General features: G+C 40.6%; 1 protein-coding gene across 1 annotated transcript in view; it reads right to left on the reverse strand.

The window, feature by feature from the left end:
- Positions 1 to 24,413, reverse strand: part of COL9A1 (collagen type IX alpha 1 chain) — a 377,557-nt gene that overhangs the window by 94,412 nt on the left and 258,732 nt on the right. The window contains exons 21-28 of the mRNA XM_085610911.1: positions 22,399 to 22,452; positions 19,827 to 19,880; positions 15,054 to 15,107; positions 14,894 to 14,947; positions 11,667 to 11,720; positions 9,407 to 9,451; positions 6,215 to 6,268; positions 6,059 to 6,112 (exon numbers count right to left, since the gene is read on the reverse strand). Of these exons, the coding sequence (XP_085467037.1) occupies positions 6,059 to 6,112; positions 6,215 to 6,268; positions 9,407 to 9,451; positions 11,667 to 11,720; positions 14,894 to 14,947; positions 15,054 to 15,107; positions 19,827 to 19,880; positions 22,399 to 22,452 (423 nt within the window). The remainder of the gene's footprint in view (positions 1 to 6,058; positions 6,113 to 6,214; positions 6,269 to 9,406; positions 9,452 to 11,666; positions 11,721 to 14,893; positions 14,948 to 15,053; positions 15,108 to 19,826; positions 19,881 to 22,398; positions 22,453 to 24,413) is intronic.

Raw genomic sequence — 24,413 nt, forward strand, 5'->3', positions numbered from 1 at the left:
ACTCCTTTCACAAGGAATATATTATTATCTCTAATGCTATACAAACCCAATTAGCTACCTACTCTCTCCCATCAACTTCACCTTCTCTAACACCCTCTTCACCATTGTATCCTCTATTTCCGGCGCATAAACTTAAAGCTGCCACTGTTTACAAGTTATTGTTATCTAATGCCAATGTTCGTTCTAAAACCACCATTGAAAGTGCATGGGAAATGGACCTATCCACCTCTCTGCCTATTGAATTTTGGGACAAATTATGGTCGAAATTATTTAAAGTTTCGGCTGCAGCCAGGATAACCCAATCTCTGTTTTTTCTGTATCATAGAGCCATTATTACTCCTGTTACTATTTGTAAGTTTTCCCCCACATCCTCTCCCCTTTGCTGGTCTTGCTCTATCGAAACTGGTACATTAATCCATCAGTTATATGAATGTGCATCTGTTCTATCTTTTTGGAATTCAATTTGGAATGTTTGCATGTCAGTTTTCAACTTTAATGTAACCTTATCTTTTGTAAATATTTTTTTAGGTTCTTTAGCTCCTGATATGGAAACTGTTTTACCTAGTTCTAGGTTATTTGATCTTTTTATTGCATTAGCTTTTAAAGTGATCCTGTCTGCATGGAAAGATAATTCTAAACTGTCGTCAATTACTTGGTGGAATTTTATTTGTGACGAACATAGGATTGCTTCCGTTTCCTCCTCTTCTGTCTCCCAAAAAATCAAAGCTGATCTTCTCTGGCTCCCTTTTACTACTTATCTCTCCTCGCACCTTCCCATGTGATAACTCATTTTCTTTTTATTCTCCTCTCTCTTTGGCTTTTTCTCTTATCTTTCCCTCTCACCTCTTTGGTCTTTCCTCTTTTCTTCCCTCCTCCCCCTCCTATCCCATCCACCAGTGCCTTATTCCTCAATTTATCCTATTATTGATTCTTTTTTCTTTTTGTCGACCTAGTCATTGTAAACCAACTTCGTTTATATAATATCTCTTTATGGCGCTATATTGTAATAATTGTTTTATTGTATCACTTGCTCTTTCTTTTTCTTTTACTCTGAAAATTCAATAAAACTTCTTAAACAAAAAAAAGAAAGTTATGTTTTGTCCCAGTCTTTCATTATCCTGATGTTGCTAAAAATGTTTGTTTGGTTAGAAATAAAATCTTATTATTAAAGTCAACCCTAAACACTAGGCTATCTTATGAATCCTGAGTCTGTGCTTCTTCAGACCAAGCACTCTAAGAAAATGCATACCAGTATGGATGAATTGTGAATCCTTCACCCTGCAGTTCCCTTTGCCTTAGGTAACATTTTCTTGCACATGTATAATTCATTGACTCTGTATGTGTGTGTGATGTAAAGTACTCTGACACCTTACACTGGTATGAGAGGTGCTATAAAACAAATCAAGTACATGTGAAAGAGATGAGAGGCACTGTAGGAGGTAGATAATGAAGGAATCGTTGAAGAGCTCCAACAAAGATTGTCGAATCCTAGTGCACAGTATGGTCATCATTTACTATGGTTTTAACCCTAATACTATTGAATACATAATGACAAATGTGTTGTAGCATGCACTATTTTCTTCAAAAGTTTCTTGGGAAGTGATCAGGCTTGCCCACTATGCACAATGTGGGGGCTGGTCTGACAAAATTTACCAGGGCTGCTTTCTGTTCCCAGTCAAGACTTGGCTAAAAATAATTCCAAGAATTCCACCAATCACTTTTTGCTTTTCATATTTAGAAATCCTCTTCACTTAAAAGTCTGGTAAATGTCTGATAATATCAATCAGATGAACGGTGGCAAAACCTGTAATGGTTTCCTAGACTTTAGTTCACAATTAATAATTTCCTAGACTTTAATTCATAAAGCCAAATCTTATTTGCTACTAAGATCTATATGCATATTGACTGCCGTTTAGATAGTACCAGCAGCAACTTACGGGGCAGGGGTAATAAGAAGCTGTATGCCGTCCCTTTTTCATATTTTAATAACAACTATCATCATGAACTAGAAATCCCGTACCTGATCGACAACATTAAGGCCGTCCCGGTACTCCTTTGGCACTTGATCTGGTACAGGGACACAGTGAACCTGACTCAAGTCATAATTAAAAATTGGTTAAACCTAGACAATACTTATAAAATTCCCAAGCTTTGGTACGTAAGATCATTACTATTGACACAAGGATGGGAAATACTTTTAGTTAACCCAAACTTGTGCAATGTGATAACAAAGGGAAAATTGAAGTCTATACTCCTAGAAAAATTGATGTGTGAGTGCCAAAGTGCAAATTATTCTAAGGTCACTGTGATGTTGTATCATACCTCCCCAGGACTATTATCTGGGGTTTCTCATATTAAGACCTTATAAGAAACTCGCAGCACAGATTTATCTTGCTTACATTCCGGTTGAACCTAATACCACTCATGCTGGGTATTCCTACGAAGAGATTTACGCATACAGATTTGGTACCTTGCCCCTTTGACTGTGGCTCAGAGCAGTCAGACCTTCATATACTCTTTTTTCGTGGGTTTTATAAGAATGAACGTATTAGATTTTTACGCCCAATTTTACAGAAATGAATTTTAATCAATGTCACCCAGCATTATACTTTCTTAAGAAAACCTCAGATTCATTTGTATGCTTCTGAGTAGCTACTTTTTTATTGGTATGTCTAAGGAGAAGGAAAACTGTTATGCATATGCCTTATGAATATTGATAATTGACTATCCTGTTTTATTAACCCAACTTAAATTCGGACATTTGTAATTAGTTTTTATGAAATGGACTTCCAGACTTGGTCGTCTTTTTAACATGGTTGGCATTAAGAATTAAATTAGAAATTATCCCCAAACTAACTTGATTATACATGTTTTTATTTCTTTGTACGTTTATGAACTGTATTCTTGAATGGATCGAATAAAGTTTCTTTGATTTGACTGCCGTTTAGAATGCACAATAAAAGCTTCTAAGCACAGAGGTTTTTCCTTCTAGTTTCATACATTGCTCCTCCTCGATCATTCATACTTTATGAACGATTAATATCCCTGAGAACACACGTAGATTTTCATTAGCGGTGGACAAACTATCTGTAATCTGTATTTGATTTTACTCATTTTGTAACAATTTCAAAATGGATAAAAGGAAGCCTTACAACAATCTATGTTAAACACTGTGGTAAATGTATATATAAATTTGTTTGGCTATTTACCACTGTGTTGCCTCAATGTTGTATCACTTTGTTAACCCAATGCCAATGCCAAAGTATGCTAACCAGCAGAATTGTGTAGCATGACTTAAAATGAAAAAGTGCGACAATAAGTTAAGCAGAACACTATTTTGTAATGCAGCTCATGAACAAACAAAACTCCTGTAAATATTTAATTGGTAAGAGTTGATTGCTAGTGATGTAGTTTGTCAACTACAGGATGAAGATGTAAAAGTTGAAATGTATACTCTGTGATGGTCACATCTTTCTGCCTTCTCTGAAGTGGTGGGTAATTTGCAACATGTGTGTGTGTGATCCCTTATCTTTTTTTAGGTCTCGCCTAGGCAGGTCATGCGCTGTCTCTTCGAGCCATGCTGTTTTCAGTCTATGGGTTTAGACCCCGTCTCCAACATTTAGACCCCACCTCGAACTTAGATTTCCTTTGTCAGTGTCCTTTAAAAAATGAATGCTTCTAATTGGATAATGGTTTCTGTTTGTTCCACCTTTTGTCAATTGTTAACTTCAAAGGAGTTTTGCGGAGGACATATCCACTTCCACTGTTGTCATTCAAATTCGTGTCTGTGGCACTTTGTTCTATTTGCAATGAGCAGTTCTGTAGCAAGGGCACTGGAAGTTGAGCATGCCTTCTACTTCAGCGGCAGCAGCTTGCCGGCACCAGTCATCGGATCACAGTACGATGTGTAATTACTATGCCACCCCATTTCCCCCCCTCGGCAAGAGGTAGGCCATTCCCCTCTAGATCTCCTGGACCAGTTCAGCGCTCTGACCTGAGCCGTTCTGGTCTCCAGCTGACTGCCATGAACAATCCTTCCAGTTTCTCGGGCACTGCTGCTGATGTCAGGAATCATTACGCATAGGCTCAAAAGTGGTATACATTAAGGCTCATTCTGAACAATCTGTGGGAGGGGTGTCTTGTTTGCAGTAAATGTATTTCTTACTACCATTAACACTTTTTCGTTTTGTATATATTGAAAAGAAAGGATATGGAACTACATATCCCATTGTTTCATGCATGGTAATGCGAAGCAGCTGGCTAGATTAGCGTGAGTATATTATGCGTGCTCACACATTAGCCAGCGTGCGCAGTTACCAAATTCTTGGATGTTTTGATATCGTGCAACAATACGCATTTGAAGGGGTGCCGTGTTCACCAGAAGATTTGCCACATAATTGACCGATACTCCATGTGCTGCTATGGAGTTAGATCTACTTTCCTAACAGTGGTAAGTACAGTGGTGTTTCTACGGATGGGGAACCTTCGGCTGCCATTTCTGTCCAAACTGGAATGGTATGGTGAGCAAAAAAACGATGGATTTAGACCAAGGTCTTTGTACTAGGGTGAATGTATGGCATTGTTCTGTCCATCAATTGTTGTTTTCACATTTGTCACCCCGAGTGGGACGGTTATGCCCAGATGTGGGTCCCGTGCTCACCATGCCACTGGAGTCAAGCTATCCTGGCTGATGAGGGCTGAAAGCCCGAAACCGGTCCTAGGATGCTTGTTTCCAGTCCAGGGAGGACCTGGTCTGGCAGTTCGGGCTGGACTGTTCCCATTGGGTGCAGGGTCAAGACAGATTTGCATATGGCTAGGTCCAAACTAGAATGACATGGTGAGCAAAAAACGATGGATTTAGGCCCATATCTTTGTACTGGGGTGAATGTATGACATTGTTCTGCATTCTGTCCCTCAATTGTTGTTTTTGCATTTGTCACCCTGAGCGGGACTGGTATGCCTAGACGTGGGTCCCGTGCTCTCCATGCCACTGGAGTCAAGCTATCCTGGCTGATGAGGGCTGAAAGCCTGAAACCGGTCCTGGGATGCTTGTTTCCAGTCCAGGGAGGACCTGGCCTGGCAGTTTGGGCTGGACTGTTCCCATTGGGTGCAGGGTCAAGACAGATTTGCATATGGCTGGGTCCAAACTAGAATGACATGGTGAGCAAAAAACAATGGATTTAGGCCCAGATCTTTGTACTGGGGTGAATGTATGACATTGTTCTGCATCCTGTCCCTCAATTGTTGTTTTTGCATTTGTCACCCTGAGCGGGACTGGTATGCCCAGATGTGGGTCCCGTGCTCACCATGCCACTGGAGTCAAGCTATCCTGGCTGATGAGGGTTGAAAGCCCAAAACCGGTCCTAGGATGTTTGTTTCCAGTCCAAGGAGGACCTGGCCTGGCAGTTCAGGCTGGACTGTTCTCATTGGGTGCAGGGTCAAGACTGATTTGCATATGGCAGGTGCCAAACTGGAATGGCACGGTGAACAAAAAAACAAGGCCCAGATCTTTGTACTGGGGTGAATGTATGACATTGTTCTGCATTCTGTCCATAAATTGTTGTTTTTGCATTTCTAATGAGTGATGCACTGTGTTCAAGGTGAACTACATTCAGATAGAGGAGACTCAGTTGTTGTGGTCAAGTTTTTAATTTCATTAGACTAAAGACTTTCGCAGGCAACAGAGTTGTCTGTACTTTTTCTGAAGTCAGTGTGTTTTGAGTGACTGAACCGAGATACACTCTCAGCTTTGGTAACTTTATTTTTGCCTTTTCACAGCACTAGAAACTTTGCTAAGAAAGATGCTAATGCTCTCTCGGCACTGCTCAGAGAACAAGTGAGGAACTGCCTTGCCTGATAGTGTTAACACATAAGTAAAAGACAATTGCCATTTACAACCCCAATAACTCTAACTCAAATGAATGTGAAATTGAACACATTTCCAATCCTTGTTTACACTATTTATAACTTGTATGTGGCCCTTGATGTGAGCTTAACATAAGTAAAATAATCGCAACAAATGCAAAGATGGCTTCATGGAAGAAGGCATTGAACTTACCGTAGGTCCGAAAGGTCCAAGTGGACCAACCTCTCCCTGTGGTCCCCGCTCACCCTGTGAACATTATGAAGACACAAAAGTGTTACTCGGTGTAGGACAATGGTTTAATAGCACATGAGACAATAATTAGGAGATAAAACAAGAAATGTATCTTACAGGTTTACCAGAATTTCCCATCAAGCCGGCTACACCTGGAGCACCTGAATTACCCTACAAGATGACATGAGAATGGAAAAGTAAGTACAATGTTCATAGGGATGTGCTTCACACATACAGGGCACAGCATGTTCTTTGACATCATTTAGACAAACAGCATTGTACACTATTCAAGTGCGGATTTCTTGTGTGCTTACATTTTTTTGCACCTTCATAGGAAAATGGCATTAAATGAGCAGGTTTAAGTATTTCTATGTGAACTATGCATTACACCAAACGTCTACCAGGGACATCTGTAGGAGATATAAACCTTTAATGCAAAAATCTCTGAAGCATCAAAACCAACAAAAGCAAATCTTGATGCAAAAAGTGTATTGAGCAGGATGTATGTGTTTGTGGCTCTACAGCTTCTGGAGCTCTAGTGACAAAAAGCTTGATTAGAATTAGATTCATAATCTCAGATTGCACTTTGTTCTGTCTTCTTAATTTTATATACCTGGTTCACTCCCTCACACTATAGGCACTAAGGGCCAGATTTATCATTGTATTCTCAATTTCATGTGTCATTAATGGGATTCATAAGGGGAATGCAATACTTAATTCAGATTTACCAAGCAACACAAGGCCACCTGCGCTATTTGGAAAATCTGGAGTAACGCCATGGAGCATAAGTCATTACCTTGCGTTACACTGCCTGGGGAAAGCGCTCAATGGGTGGCGCGTGGATGTTCTGACACATCCACCCATGGATTTTGGCACATGCCCACATTTGCCAAGGCTGGTCTTCTGGACTTCCCAGGGGAAGAACAATGAGGAGAAATATCTTCCCTGCGAAAGCGCAACGAGGAAAAATATATTTATTTTTCCTTGTTTTAATCTTTATTTCTCACTGTTGTTCCCTCTTTCTAAGGACTGTTTTTGTGCATGAAGGTGTACCTTCCTGCACAAAAATAATCCTGCCTGCAAAGCAGGCACCCTTGCACCATTGTACGCAAGGCAAGGCTACCTATTCATTCAGAGATGTTCAAATATTTTGTTTCTTGACCCGATAATTAGGAACATATGAAATCTCACCTTTGCTCCTTTAGATACCAATATGATGAGGTACATTATAGTGTGGTGATAGCCCTAGATTCTGTGTGGCTTAGTTTAGAGAAAAATATAATTCACCAAAAAAGTGTATTGTTCACAAATAACAGTTTCAGTTTAGATAAAGCAACGGCTTTGAAATCGTTGGTGCACTGAAACAGTATTTACCGCTTGCAATTACTTTAATGTGATCTTACAAAGGATAGATTTATTTAAACTACTATGTATGTACTTCATGCTGCTTCATCAGGACGGATATTTTATTTTTAAATCATGGTCCTGTCAAATACAAAGTGATAGATGCATGAACAAATTTTACTTGTAAAGTCATTTTGAAATACGCAACTTCGTACAAAATATACAGTAAGACAAAAAAACACAGAACCATTAAAGCAACAACATTGAATGAAGCATGTTGCCCCCAGGGCCAGACAGGCCATAGAGGGCACCGGGCATTTCGCTGGTGGGTTGGCAAGGTGGAGACCTGATTTGGGCCTCTCGGGGGCCGCTTTTGTTACCGGGGGCCAGCAATATCGGCCCCCTGTAAGAAAATTGGCTAAAACCGTCCATAGAAAACAGCTCGGACGGCAGGGCGGTTTGTCACAACTGGTTTCGGTTCCCATTCCGGCCCTGGTTGCCACATACACTCATCTCTGTTGAATAGGCACATGAATGGCCTAACAAGCATACTACAAGAATCACCAGCTCACAGACTAGACTATCAAGAGAAGGTACACATATAAACTGGCTGCTTCATCAGTAGCGGCCCGTGCAGGGAGTGTCCTGGGGCGGTAGGGCGGGGTGGGGCAGGGGCAGGTCGGGGGGTAGTAAATTCCAGCTCACGGCCGACCGGAGTAATGTAAATAAATAAAACGAATTTCATTGCGTGCGCTGAAACGCCAAATGCGTTTCAGCGCGCGCAATGAAATTTGTTTTATATATTTATTTCTTTGCATTACTCCGGTCGGCCGTGAGTCGGAGTTTACTACCCTGACCCTACCCCTCCCCCACCCCGCCTCACCGACCCACGGCACTCTCTGCACAGGCCGCTACTGTGCTTCATGCAGACAATCTGGTACTCAAATCCCCAACAGAAAGCAGCCCTAACACACTGAAAAACTCTTTCAACTGATGTAATATAAAATAATTAAACTGAAAACTAAGATGTTGATTTTCCAGAAAAACACACAAAGCATAAACCAACTAATACAAATAACCAAGCAACGTATCAATCAAAAACATTAAACTGGGAATAACATTTATCTCCTGTGTTTTCAGGGATTTTGACACTAAACCCAATCTACTGTAAAAAGGTAGACATAGCTTTATGACAATAATGTATACCCCCTTGAAGCAAGTGTAATGGAAAAAATATTTTTCGTCTACAAACTTATCCGACTTTGTACTGTAATTTGCAACACACTTAACATACTTAAAAACGTTTTTTTATTATATGTAAGCATATAATTGTGTACTACAAGGTCAACTTCATCGTACAAAATGGTACAAAACCTAGTAGGTTCATGATGAACACGCCCTTGCACTATGGTGCAAACCATATATTTGGCGCTTGGCTGCTAAAGTGTGCCAGCAGAACCGGACTGGCCGTAGCGGGCACCGGGCACTGGGCAATCCCCCGGTGCGCCGCACGGTTGGGGGCCGGTTTTGGGCCCCTGGGGTTCGTTTTTGTTACAGGGTCGTTTTTGCAGCATAGCTGCAAAATCGGCCCTGTAACAAAATCGGCCGAAAAACGGCCCTAGCAAAGAGCTCGGTGGCACCCCCAAGCCCCGGGGGACCTGCCGAGCACTTTGCCAGGGCCGGTTTTGGTTCCCAGTCCGGCCCTGTGTGCCAGCCCAGGGGAGGAGAGCAACAGTGTCATATGGGAGTAGATAGGGCACTGTCCTGCTCGCTTCTTTTGATGCAACACAGAGCAGCAGCTTGTAAATGTGACCTTACATTTATATATGTGCCTGTCTACGGGTTTTGTAGCAAACATATAATATAGTACCTTCTTCTATACATTGGATCTGTGCAGGTAGTCTTTCAAGACATGCAGTTTCAATGCATCTGATATGAGGCTTAACAATAAGTGGCAATATTTACCTTCTCTCCACCGGCGCCCTTTGCTCCTGGACTTCCAGGAATTCCCTAAAAATAGAAACAGAAAAGGATGGATATTAAATTAAATTAAAGTACCTGATTGACGCCACCCATATTGTAAATACTAATTCTGCCAAAAAATAACTTAAATGAGATTGAAGAGGTGTGGCACAGCGGCTAGGGTACCTGACTCCAGACCATAGGGTTCACGGTTTGATCCCCGGCGGCAGGTCAGCCCAGCACCATGTGACTCTGGGCAATAAACCGCTTAATCTTCCCAAGAGCCCCCAGCGCCGGGAAACCACTTTGGAGGTAGCTGTGCGCTTTACAAATTCAAGGTTATTTATTATTATTATTTATTGAAGTGTCAGTAACTCTAGAACTGCCAAGCATGCTGTCTATATTCCTTAGGGATTAAAACAAATTTATTTAAGAGTAAAGACTAATGTAATAGAATAACATAGCAGTAGTTGAAATAGTAGCGCATAGGTGAGATATTTAGAGGATTAAAGGTAAAAGTATGAATACCAGTTATGAAATATAGCGGCCATAAAAGTAAATGCTGGTGTGGGAGTAAAAGTTAAAATAAGGGTCAGGACACTGAGAATGTTGAAATCAGAGTAAACAGTGTCATAAGTGTGAATGCAGCAGTAATAAAACAAGTTGGCCTAGGAGTAAGCACTAGAGGACATCTATGTGGTACATCTCTGTGCAGTGAGAGACTTTTCTGAAAGCATGCACTATTTGGAAGGGGGCAAATCATGCATGTAAAGTAAAATATATTATTAGTCATACAGTTGACTGCCCAAGTGTCAAACTTCTTTCATAAAAGCTACATAGGTAGACTGTGAATTAGTGCTAGATTCTTTGAGTATAAAGAAATAATATACTAAAGATAATAAAGTAAAAACAGTGTTAAAAGCTGAATGGCAAAAGTCAGCCTAGGTTTTCATTCATAGTAAAAAACGCATTTCTGTTGATCAATACCAGCTTCATCTTTGAGGCTGAGATACATATTTTGTCTAACCTAGACATCTTCCACCTCCACACCCTATACCTCACCCACTTCTTTCTTCCATTCCTCACAAGATCACAGTCCTGCAATAACATTGAAATCCTGCAGCTATACCTGTACACAAGTAAGCACTGCACGGCCTTTCAAAGATGAACACGTCAAGGTCAAAATAATCTTTTATGTGCAAAATAGTATACAAGTATGGTCCCAGGTTTCCTGCAGACAAAATCCTTAGATATCAACTAAATATGTGCACTTCATTCCAAAGGTGACCATAGGCCATTTCTGTCTAAATTGAAGCTGACCCACACTGGTGGCTAAGCTTTTGGAGTTCTGGTCATCTTTCTCTGGAACTCTGTGCCACAGTGAGACTAGTGTAAACTATTAATATCTGAAAACCATTAAATCTTAGCTATTATCAGGATACACAATTTCCGGGGTTATAGACAAACGGTTGTATGTCAGAACGTCTTTGCCTGTTTCTCACCTGACAAAAATATTCTGGCATAAATATAATTTAAATATATATATATGTTATTAGTTCCGATGGGGAGATATGTTTGTACAGAAAATTCATCACACGACCTTTTTGTCAGATTATATTTATGCAACAATGTTGTGGTACCACACCTATACAAACTTTCAGAATCTTGGGGCATATTATCAAGACAAGAGATAAAATTATCGCCACTTTAGCGGCAGAAAACTGCCGCTAAAACGGCGATAATGGGCTTGATAATATGCTCTATGGAATTCCAATTGAAGCCCATGTTAGATGTGAAGGACATCTAACATGAGCTTCAATTGGAATTCCATAGAGCACATTATCAAGCCCATTATCGCCGTTTTAGCGGCAGTGCTAAAGCAGCGATAATTTTATCACCTGTCTTGATAATATGCCCCCTTGTTCTCTCTTTTTAGCACCAAGAAATGTTTACTTGTTAGCACCTGCTTTATAAATACTTATAAAGCTACATCTACGTTGTAATTTGCCCAGTACTACTGGTTTTAAGTTTCGAGACTAAAGATTTAAGATGTGATCTTTGCTAACAAACACCTCAAAATAATTCAGTACAGGGACAGTATACATAAATCACATGTGGCACGACCCAACTTACTGCAGTAAGTACTTCCAGAAGTAGCATTTGTGAACAGCTGTGGTGAGCATTTAACAGACTGCCCATGTTTATTGTATACAATAATAAAAGAATTATGGTGCTAGCACAGATAAAGGTGAATGATACATACTGGCAATCCCTGAAGTCCGGATTCACCTGGAGCACCGACTTTTCCTGCCTCCCCCTAAACAACATAGAACGCATATGAAATAATCACAGAGTGATACATACAAATAATACATACAAAATACATGATCAATTATAAACAGATAGGGAAGTTTATGTGATCCAGATCACTACAAATACTAATGGTGTGAGCAGAGCAGATTAAAAAGTAGCACATGTTTGATTTTACATAATAATTTTTTGTGTATTTTGATTTCATTTGACCAAAATGTATGAAGAGCAGCACATGCCCGAAGGCATCACTGCAGTCACTGCACTCCAATTCAGCCCAGAAGTAGCTTACCCGAGTTTACAAAGATTGCTAAGTATCTCTATAAGAACAACCAAGTTTTTAGGGCTTTCCTAAAAGGCGAATGCACTTTGATTGAAGTCAGAGAATGAGGAAGTGAGTTCCACAGTCTGGCTGCAGAGACTGAGAAAGCTCTGGCTCCCCATCTCTTCTTCCAGACTCTGGGCATAGTGACCAGATTAAGATGAGCTGAGCAAAGATATATCTCCAGGATATACCAATGGAATAAATTCCAACGGACTGGCCTGATGAAGGGATTTGTCTACTATACAAAGGGCCTTGAATGTGATGCGCTTTTTTATAGGGAGCCAATGAAGATCGTGTAGTCCGATGGAGATTGACAGACATTTGGGAATGTCCAGGGTGACCCTAGCCAGCGCATTCTGCACTACCTGCAATTTAGCTTGGGTATTGTTCTTAGTGCCCAGAGGGAGCGCATTACAATAATAAATTCTGGACATAGCCAGCACAAGGGCCATCTGTTTCCATGCCGAAAAGGGAATAAAAGGGAAGATCTTCTTCATCCTTCTTATAAGCCAGAAACATTACAGTGGTACAGTTAACCTGTCCGTCCAGTGACAGCTCACTGTCCAGGATCAGCCCTAGATTCTTGACCCTCTGTGTTTGAACAGGCAAGGTGCCTAGTGTGTCCAGCCTCCAATTGTTCCAGATGGAGACTTGCGTTCTGCATAACAGCACCTTGGTCTTATCCCCATTGAGCTTCAGGAAGTTTCTTTCCATTCATCCTGCTGCAGCTGTAATGTAGTGGGAGAAATTAGCTACAGTGGCTGCCGTGTTCTTGGAAATCGACTCAATGATCTGGGTGTTGTCGGTGTACAAGACGGCTTGTAGCCCATAGGAATGGATGATCCTGGCAAGTGGGGAAACATAAAGGTTAAAGAGCGTACAGCTCCAGGATGAACCCTACTTAACCCTACATGGCAAGGAGAACAATACCAGCTGAAATTGGTTCAGCATCTTACTTTGGAATTTAGCCTTAAGAAAGGAAGACAGTAGTTTCAAAGCCCTAGTTGAGATACCCATTTCCCGTAGGCATTCAGTCAGCAGGGATAGGGAGATGGTTTCTAAGGCCGTGGACAGATCCAACAGGATCAAAGCGACACCCTGCCCTTTATCCACTAGTAGCCTAATAAAGCCCGTGGCCAACACCAGTGCAGTTTCAGTTCCATGATGTTTCGGGAATGCGAACTGTGACATGTCCAACCATCCCTGTTCTTCCACAATCTCCATTAAATGGCAATTAAGATTTCAAAATGATTAAACAAGAATGATTATTGACTGACTGCATTCCTTCCATTGTGTACCTTCCATGTATATGAAGGACTGGGGGTGCAATTGCTACCTGGGATCCAGATTATGGACAGTATGAAACTGGAGCCTTGCATGAGTGTGCGGACCTTCTGTCCAAAATGCAAATGCTCACTTTCCCCAGCTGCTAGGTGATGGGTGGCATAGGCAGGGGCTAGAGCAAGGCAAAGTACTATAAGTTTAGTGAAATCTTTTCTTTGCACTTGATAACAGACAGTCATTGTGGATTATTACAAAGTTAATTAACAGGGAAGGGGGGCAAATCAGGGTTCCCCAGGGTTCCTTCTGTACCCAATTTTGCTTAAAATGTTAAAGAGACTGTGGTTCGATTTCAACACATTTGTAGTCATCCTTAACTGAAATTTACCAAATGCAACCTAGCTTTATTTGCATGTAACACTGGCCAAACATGATACACACAAGAAATCATGTTTTTTGAGAGCACAATAGTACGGGGAGTGGAATTTGCTCTACTCTTACCATGTCAAATACAAAAATGCACAATTTAAAGCTGGCTCATCATAAGAGAGGGCGATTGGGTGGATTGGTATAGAACAAAAGAAGGTAAAGGAAAGCAATGGCTAGTATTGCATTGATGGGAGCTTGTTGAACTCCTATCATCCCACATGTAAGGCTGGGCAAGAATTTGTGAGATGTCAGTTGAATTGCTGCACGCAACCACAGACCCAAATGATTCCTGTTGATTTAAGCAATGATTGACTGCAATATCTTCATCAACATGTTTAAGATTCTAACTAGATCATTAGCTCCATGAGTGTAGGAAAGTAGGATCTACTTCTATGGTTACCCCACTTTTTGCCTGGTTCTAAGCTGTATTTTGACTAGTCTGACTGAGATCCTGCTAATTAGGACCCGAGTCTATCTGCTTTCTCTCTAAATTGTTGTGTTGAGTACACTCCAGATTGGATACTGGGGTATCCTTATCAGTCCCTAGCATATGGTACTAAGCTACCCAGGGCATAGACACCAACGTGTCGCTCAGATTATTGTTAACTATGTATATCCACAGTCATACTAATTTGCAAAAGTACATATATATCTGGGGCACATATAATTTAAAACAAGGTAGCTTTGCACATATTAATAACTGAGTGAGAGACTTTGGAAAACATAATACAAACAAAATCTATTTTTAACACTCATTGCAACCTCTGGTTTAATCTACTCACACATTTGCAATCTCACATTTTAGCATGTCCTACTGCAGGCACCCACATAGTTTAAGAGCACTCTTGTAAGAGGACACTAGGCGTTCCTTGTTAATTAACAAAAGCAAGAAAAATGTGCGATGTGGGTAGAAGACCTTGAATGGTAGGCTAGAATGCTGCATCAGAAAAAAAAACAATTTTGGACAAAGATTCCACAGAAGAAATATCTAAATTACGGACCTACACACAGAGTTTAAGCAGGGGGGAGTGACATGATGTTTCTGTTAAGGAGCCATTACAGTACATCCTATAATAGAAAGGTGTTTGATTCAACTAGCCCATACATTTGGTGGCCATAGTCATTTACTCAGAAAAATATCCTACCTTGGAGCCTGGTAGTCCAGGGATCCCATCACGACCATCAACTCCTGGCAAACCCTGAGTAGAGAAATTATCACTAGTTAATTGAAGAGTGTGACTTCTGCATTGTTTGCAAAGAAAACAAAACATCTGAGGAAACTAATTTAAAATCGTCTCAACTTACACCTTCTCCTTTAGAACCTGGCATTCCTGTTATTCCTCTCGGACCTTGAGCACCCTATTAAGGAAAGACAAGTCAAAGATGAGATTTGGTCTGAGGACAGAATAAATAAATGCATATTTATAAAGAAGTGCCCTTGTTATTATAGTGGTATCATAACACAGGGCTATACTTTTGGGAATCATTTAGCACTTCTTTCCAATAAAAACAGCTCTGAAAAACAATATACTACATGAGGAAGTATTTTAGTATTCAAGGCATGGGACCGTAAAAAAAGATACCATATTTTTGCAATAATTCTATAGGCTGGGAACCCTATTGAAATAACTGAAACTATGAGAAAATTGTCTAGAATGTGTAGATGAATTTGTTTTAATAGTGAAATAAAGACATTACTGCTAAAGAAGAAATCCTTCTGTTTACCTTGTTTCAATTAGATTTAAGTATTTATGGTCTTTGTTTCCTGCTGCAGACAGAAATCCTTCGCCAGTCCATTAATTGGAGATTTGTACACTACCTGGGCAACATTGGCCCCTAGCTAAATGGCTAATTACAGAGTTGACCAGTTAACAACAATTGTTGATAACTTTGATCCGTTTGAGCCAGAAACTATTTTTTCTGAAATCTGCAACTTATGCAGTGAATATTGGATTATGTGTTGATTACAGCAAATTCATATTTATGCAGGAAATGACATGGTGCACAATTTCATATTCACCATACCCCTTTACTATACCCAGCAATACAGATGATGGGAAATTCAGTAGAATCAGTGTGTTAAACTGATGGATCATCAGGGAAGTACAAAAGAATGCCCATAAAAGATGAAAATATCACTGGTGACAGGATTTGTCTTACTTTTTAAGAATGTGTGAGAAAACAAAATCAAGCAGAGTTCACAGACCATGTTCAACACAGGTTAAAGCCGGTCTACATATATATATTTTTACAGGAAAGTGAAAAGGTGCTTTTCATAGCTTTTCTTAGCTAGTGTGCTCCGATGAAAGAATAAAAAGCCCACAGATTCTATTTTAAGGTTACTTTAGGTGTGCGATAAACCTGTGTTTAGTCTGACTGTGGTACCAGGAGCACACTCATTTGGGGACCATTTCTGTAGCCTGTATCATTTCTACAACTGCATTTGGATTCAGGAGATTAATGTGGAATCTCAGAAAGGCCATCATTCATCCCTTTGTTCACTAAATCATTGAAACCCTTTCCTACATACAATTCTCATTACAACTACGACTTCATATTATACTTAAACTCTGGTCTCTATCCTACATGAATAAAACCAATACTTTATCCCAGATGAAAAGGTGTATCCAAAGGCTTCTCCACCTCTAAAATCACCACTCTGCCTCAAACCTCCCCTTCTTTTCTAGAACCCTTGAATGACTGGTCTTTAATTGACAACTCAGCATGTTGCCACTAGCAACCTTTCAAAAGTGCTGTCATTCCAATTAAACTAAAGCACCCCACATAGACAGCACTTATAACTCCAACTTCATCATCTCAGTCTAACTTGAACTCTCTTCAATCTCCATGATCCTTTACTCATCTGCCATTTTTTAAATGGCCTATCACCGCATACTACTGATAACTTTGGCAGCAGTGGAGCTGAACTATTTTCTTACCTTAGGGGAATTATGGGTCTACCAATTTGTAAAAATAGAGTGCATTTTAATAAATTGACATCAAAAATCCAAACATCCATCCAGTAGAACCAGATAAATGCAATTTTAAAGGTTTGGGTAAAAATAGTGCTTAAAAGCACAAAACAGCAACTGTGAATATCTGATTGGGCCGGATCAGGATAAAGTCACAAGGTCTGACCGACTGCAATGGTGCATGGGCCAGATACAAAGACTTAGTTAGGCTTGCTCATGACTGTATCTTCAGTACGTGGAGCGCTGCACAGTGACAGTGTCGGGTCCAATAAGGAGCTGGAAGGGCTGCGATGCAGGCTTGCACACTGTGGCAGTTGCGATGCGGAGCTGCCAGGCTGTATTGAGATTGCGCCACACTTCGTCAGTTTTGGTGAAGCCCACAGGTGGGCTGGCAGAGCACCTTTAGTCCCACTTCCAGGGGTCCAAGACCAGAGGGGCCCAACTAGGAGGGCTAGGACTCATGGCAGGCAGAGTGGAGATCCAAGGTTCAGGATGGTTGGAGCCTTTTCTGTCACTGAGGCTCTGATCAGGAGGCCAGCCAGCTAATCCTTGGAGTCACTCTGGTGGTCTTGGATTCAAAGTGGAGGTCCAGCCCTGCTCACGAACACCCCAGGGAAGCAAAGCAGCTGTACAGCAGGGTAGCAGAGCAGTCCTTCTTGCAGCAGGGTATTCCTTCTTCTGAGTCTCCCACAGGTCCAGAAGTGATCTGAAGAGTTGGGTCTGAGGGTCCACTATTTATACCTGGTACCCACTTTGATTTTGGAGAGGCTTCTATAGTCCTCCCCTTACAGAGGTATCTGGAATTTCCTTCCTCCCTGCCCTCAGCATGTCTAGGGGCACAAAAGGCTAATGTGAAACCCTTTGTAAGTGTGCTGAGTCAGAGTCTTTGTGCTGTGCTGTGCAAGTGTGACAGGTGACAGCTCCTCTCCCTCATCCTGACAGAGATGGGGCCATCCTGACAACACCTATTCCCCATTTGTCTCACTATCTGACAGTAATACAAAATGATCAACTGTCAGCTGTAACTAGTAATGGGACCCAGGATACAGACGGCTGGCACCAAATGGTTAGGACAAAGAAATAGGGTAATCACTAGAAGGCACTGTTCCAGGGTCGGTATGGTTGAAAGTCAACCAAGACCAGACCTCAACAAGAAGCAAAAAAAGAAAAAGAGATAGATCTATGGGTTTTTGGTCTAGGGTGAAGTACTCTGGATGGGGGGAGACAGCAAAAGTGTCTCTTGTTGCCCTCACACACCCCGAGGGATGTCATGCTTCATCATCGGGCGGTGCTCCTCGTCGGGCCGGTGGTGCAATGCCCTACGGGTCCCCCGAAGGGTCTCTTTAGCGGAGATCGTTTAGAGAGCTGCCGATGGGTGCATGCGGGTATGTGGAGGGGGAGTAGTGATGAGGGTAGTGTGTGCAAGGATAAAAATACCTAAGGGTTACCTGGGAGGCTATTTTAATAAGACGGTACCCTTGGTACAATAAAAATCGTGAAAAAAATGTGTTACTTGTCAAGACGTTATGTGTCTGTGGTAACTGGAAATAAGGGTCAAATGGTCAATTTGACCTTTATTTCCAGTTACCACAGACACATAACGTCTTGACAAGTAACACATTTTTTTCACGATTTTTATTGTACCAAGGGTACCGTCTTATTAAAATAGCCTCCCAGGTAACCCTTAGGTATTTTTATCCTTGCACACACTACCCTCATCACTACTCCCCCTCCACATACCCGCATGCACCCATCGGCAGCTCTCTAAACGATCTCCGCTAAAGAGACCCTTCGGGGGACCCGTAGGGCATTGCACCGCCGGCCCGACGAGGAGCACCGCCCGATGATGAAGCATGACATCCCTCGGGATGTGTGAGGGCAACAAGAGACACTTTTGCTGTCTCCCCCCATCCAGAGTACTTCACCCTAGACCAAAAACCCATAGATCTATCTCTTTTTCTTTTTTTGCTTCTTGTTGAGGTCTGGTCTTGGTTGACTTTCAACCATACCGACCCTGGAACAGTGCCTTCTAGTGATTACCCTATTGACTTCTCGGAGCATAGGCACTGGACCATTAACCAGCTCCTGGTCCCCCCTCTCTTTTTTTGATATAGGACAAAGAAATGCCAACTTTCTAAAAGTGGCATTTTCAGAATTGTGACTTAAAATTCGACTTTACCATTAAAGAGGATTTTAAATTACAAATCTTAAGACACCAAACTCACTCAACTTTCCCACCTCCTCCCAATTAAAAGCTATCATTAATTAATTGCAATAAGGTAACACAGTGCTATCTTATAGTGGATGTAGGCCTTGTAGGCCTACCACAGGGGTGGCTTGCATGTCTTAAAAATGAAGGTTTAGGCTTTGCAAAAGGGTAATTTTGCTAGGTCGAAATGGCAAGTTCAAACGGCTGGCAGGCTGCAATGATGAATAGAAGGGGTGATGACAAAATGTTTGGAATGACCCTGCAGAGAGGGTCAAGTCAAACAATACCACATTCATTTACTCAAGTAAAAGTAAGTCTGCCACATGCAATCAAAATGTATGTTTAATGTAAATGAGTAGTGCCCTAGAAATTGTTCACTCCTTTTTCAGAAAAGTACATTACTCAGTTGAAATGCACGAGTCATGCTTTCGCAAAAAAATAGTATAAATTTCACTCATTGAAACTGATTAATGATTTTTCACCAACCAGTCTGGTAAATGTGGTTCATCAGAGAAGGCCCCATTGTTTTCTTGTAAGCATGCCTTTCCCTAAAGTCTGCCATCTCTCACTTCTTAGCAAACAAACTGTTTGCTTCCAGTTAAATGGAGGAAATATATGCTGCATGGTTATTTAGAAAATTATCTTTCCTCTGGCTTCCCATACCAAAGTATCAGAAATGTAGCCCACAACACTTCAGTTAAGTGGAAGAAAACATTAATTTTCTGTTCTGAAGTTTCCTTTGCATTAAAGTATTGGTTTTCATTGATCTCTGTATTACATACTGACAAATACAAATATCTCAGGCTCAAGGTATCATTGCTAGGTGTTTAATAAACGTTTTCAAGATAAGATAAAATTTACAGTTTTTGCCTGGATTGAGCGCTCTTATAAACTTACAGTGTTACCCTTTGGACCCAGCTCACCAATTGGTCCTCTCTGTCCTTGGTCACCCTAAATATAATAAAAACCAAGTGTTAGAAAAACAATTCGAATTTAACATGAAAAAACATAAATCATCAGAAGTGTTCAAATTTCAAGTTGATGAAAATGCAGCATTCTGTACACATCACAAACATTGGAGTTTTTCCTATCTGGTGGAATAAATGGATCACAGGCTTTAGACGGACTGAAGTGGGCTGATGGCGAATATGACTAAAGTATTGGGTGACAGTGGGTAGTCAGCATGACGATCTAGCCACTGCATCAGGCCCAGAATGATTCCCACTACAGGAGAGGAGAGGGAAAAGCATAGCTGGGTGAAGGACAGAGGCAACAGAAAACCACTTGCAGGAATACAAGTAAATAAAACATGTGTAATTTATATCTACTCATGGTCATAATTTAAAAGTGTTTACCTAGTTTAAAAGCATTTCACATAGGAGTGTGGTACTCTAACCATACTGACTTTCCCTTCTTTTCTCATCCCCAATTGAGTGCTCTGAATGCACTCAACATGGTATGCATGCAGAAGTAGGAAATTTGTGCGCTTTTACATGTGAATGCCACTTACAGTCTGTATTTAGGTGTGTTTTAAACTGAGAGGTTCATCTATGCGCATGAATATGCCATGGCATATTTCAGTCTAAATTACACCTGCAAAACTATTTGTGAATTTATTCACCTATGTAAAAAGAAACCCCAGTTTTTTGTAACAAAACTTTGAAAAGTAATTTAACCTTTTTACTAGGGGTGGACAATTAATTTCACTCCAGTGGCAAAGTTCGCGGAGTAAGGCCACTCAGCGTTACACTTGTAACGCGAAGTTCTGGCCAAATGTCTGTCAAACGCCGTGTGGCTGAGTTTTTTCTTGCGTGTGGCTCACCAGGTAGGTTTGCAAGCGCAAGTGAGAAATGGAATCTCCTGGTGCCATTTTCGGGCCCTAGGGGAGCGCCCATTGAGATTTTCACAACGCGGGTGGTCGCGGGCTGTCACGACAGCTCATGGTGAGGACGCTACCGCTTGAGTAGAATATCTACTCCAGCTGCAGCAAAGATGACAGGTCACGTGGTGCTGTTTGTGCTGATTTAGCATTGTGGAACAAGCTCGCAGTGCTAAAAATCAGCGCAGTAGTGTGACATGGTGATTTCCGCCCACTTGTGAAACTCTGCGGAATCTTGTGGAGTTTTCATGTAACTCCACCAAATTCTGTGGAGTGAAACTCCCCGAGTTCCACACACCCCTACTTATTACAAGAAAGGTTGGGATTGGTATGTTAGTGACCTAGAAATATATGAACAAATAAGAACATTTTAAAAGATAGGAGAGATTTGTAATCCTTATTTTGCTAAAATATATCTTAACTTAATTTTAATGAATATAGTGGGATTTCCCTACAGGAAATTGATTGGTATAAATATACATAACAAATATTGAGATGTTGTGTACTTTGTTGGAATAGACTACTGTAAACCGAAACATATTGAGGATAATATTAAACAAAATAGATTATTGTGGTGGAAAAATACACGATTGGTGAAACTGTTCATAATATCTGCACCTTTATAATCTTCCCTATTCCTTCTTCTGACTCTACTTGAAAAGCTATCAGTTGTCTATAATAAGTTCAAAACTGCGTCTGCCTAGATGCACACATCTAGGCCCCACGTATGACAATGCAGTTGCAAGATCTCTCTTGCACACTTTGTTCATTTTGTAAAAAGTATGAATGCATAAATTACATTTTCCAAGCATATGTCAGTTTTTTGCCTGTTTGTGACCTAGCCAGATTTTTTCATTACGGGTTCCCATCTGCTGTTTTCAGCAGGTAATGAGCCTGAACCCCATCAAGGCCTGCCCAGTCTTTCATACTTCGAGGTAAGCGCTGTGAGAGACATTTAATTTGATAATATTAATACCTGTTCTTAAGAGTGCCTGGGAATGTCAGAAATATAGTTACTATTACTGTTAGCATTGGCCAGATTCATGGATCATGTTTGCCCTTTGTGGGTTATCAACTACAATTATAATTAGCTCCTCCTTGGAGTTGAAAAATGGCCTTTGAGAAAGTGTAGCTCCCATCCAATATGTGAATTTTCAAACACAATCTCAAAATGTATCCCAATCAAAACTCTATTTTACAGTATTGTCATTTACTTCATGAAAGTTGTATCTGGTAAAATATAGCATGACCTTGATATACCAGCTCTGTCAAGTGCAAAGCACTCATGTTAATGTGATCGTGTCTTACAAGCCTTATTGTACTCAGTTTTTGCACTATACATATATAATATGTGGAATGGATACCAGAGACTGTGCTGCTGTGTACACACTTGTTTTAGTAGTTCTCAGGATACACATACAGTGTGGACATACAAGTATGCTTCTACGTTTTCTCTTTGTGGAAGCATGTCAGGTGATACGATCAGAAACAGTTATGTACTAAAACAGTTGGATGATTCACTCTTTTATATTACATTATTATTGTTTAATAAACTACAATATAGATAAAGTTAACAAGAACATTACTTACAGTTGCACCTGCTATTCCCTGGGGACCATGTTCCCCATCAAGTCCTCGCGCACCCTGCAATAAAGAAGGAAGCCTACAGTGGGTACAATATTCAGTGGCAGAAACATAATGTGGTTCAATGTATCTCTACGGTAAAACAGTGAATCTACAAGAGGACGAACATAATGGGACATACTTCCTACCTCATATCCATCGACTAGTGCTATATTTACATTTGCAGTACAATCGAGGACACTATACTGTGCAGATTGTACAGGTCTGCAGCCTATAAGCACAAAATATATTTTGATCAGCTACGACTGAATATCAAGACCCAAATGAGCTCAATACAAAACTTACTCAAGCCCATCTCCTCATTTTTAATTGTATCCTAAATATGATTGATCCTCATCTATCTTCTACGCATACTGTACTATTTTGAGGTATGTTACAATTATTTAGTATTATTTACTGCATTATTATTTACTGCAGAGCGTTTCCATATAAAAGTTCCAGCTTCGACATGAGTGACGAGATGGTGGCTAAATGCAGTGGATATGATATAACTAGCACTGGCAAAACCAATAGGTATTGCTGTTTCCTGACATTTTGGTTTTGCTAGTGCTTTTTGCTAATGGTATTCCACATTCTCAAAGAGAAAAAAAGTTTGCTTGCCAGTGTGAAATTGAATGGTCAACAAAAAGCGCAATGATGAAGATGCCCAAAAGCCATGATCTTAGGTCATTTCGTTTTCTCTTTTAATTAACAGCTCCAAGATGGGGAGCATCTATCTGTAAGCGGTAAATAAAAAAATACAAAAAGCCCACCAAAGGGCATTTTTTTGTGAAAATGAGTGACCTGGCAGAAAATTGCTGCTCTAAAAAAGGAAGCATATTTTTTGTAGAAAAAGGCAGGGAAAAGAGCATGATGATGAAGCTTGAGTACAGTAAACATTGGCAGGTGGTGGGAGAAGCAGGTGGAGCTGGGGGAATGATGGATAAAAAGAAGTTCAGTGGGGTGAGGGAGACAATGGATGTTCTTGCGAAGGGAGGAATACAAAAAGTAAGGCTTTGGGATGAAAGGGGGAAGCAGCACACTTAGGAGAGAGCAAAAAACACGCACTCCCTCAGAGAATTGGAAACAAAACAAAAGTAGTTCCCTTATGTGTAGCTGCTGAAGGATACAAATCATTCAATCAAAAGTATGGAGAAGAATATATGTTCCAGGGAAGTAACATACATTAGAAGAGGATGGAAAGCCTTGAAACAAGAAGCAAGCAAATGTCTTCAACAACAGACAGCTAGAGCAGTCTATAGGCAAGACCTAAAAAGGGGTGAGTGCATATGAATTAATTTGCTCTTGAAATAAAAGCAGTCTTAGGCTTTTGTAAGAAAGCCTTGTTTTCACAGTTAGAAAAATGTCAACATTAGAAAACCTCGTCAGAAAATGTGAGTGAGGCAAGAGGGTAAGTAAATGCCTAACTGAATGCATGTGATTTGTACTATACACTGGCATTTCAAACCTTTAAATGTGAGTTGGTTTGTCATCACGGATTGCAAAGATTTAAGTGTCAGTTTGTGCACAGTCCACACAGTCCCACCGTAGATTTCATCTTCTCTATATACCATCTAGCTCATCAGTACATGCATGGAATGACCACATGATACTCCTGTATTGAATTGAGATGAAGACCATGTGAAATCTAACCAAAACCAGTTGCCTTTTTGTGCAGAAAAATGTTGCTTCTCTCTTTAGTAAAGCATAAGCCACCCTCAGTTAATGTAACACATGGCCAACAATTTAGTGAACATGTTAACTCTATACGATGTACTATTAAAAGGTGGCTAGAGTATAGTTGGTTATCAGTCTACTAAAAATCCTATTAAAAAGCGTAGTTTGGCAAGGTCTCTTAATAAGCAATCTACTCAAGGAAAAAAGTACCCAAGCTAACCATGAAAATATGGCACAAATAACTCTACAAGAAAACACAAGATCGCTTCTCCTAAATAATCTCACTTGCTAGCAACAGTCACAAA

Source organism: Triturus cristatus, chromosome 6 (assembly GCF_964204655.1).
Source record: "Triturus cristatus chromosome 6, aTriCri1.1, whole genome shotgun sequence".
NCBI classification, from domain to species: Eukaryota; Metazoa; Chordata; class Amphibia; order Caudata; family Salamandridae; genus Triturus; species Triturus cristatus.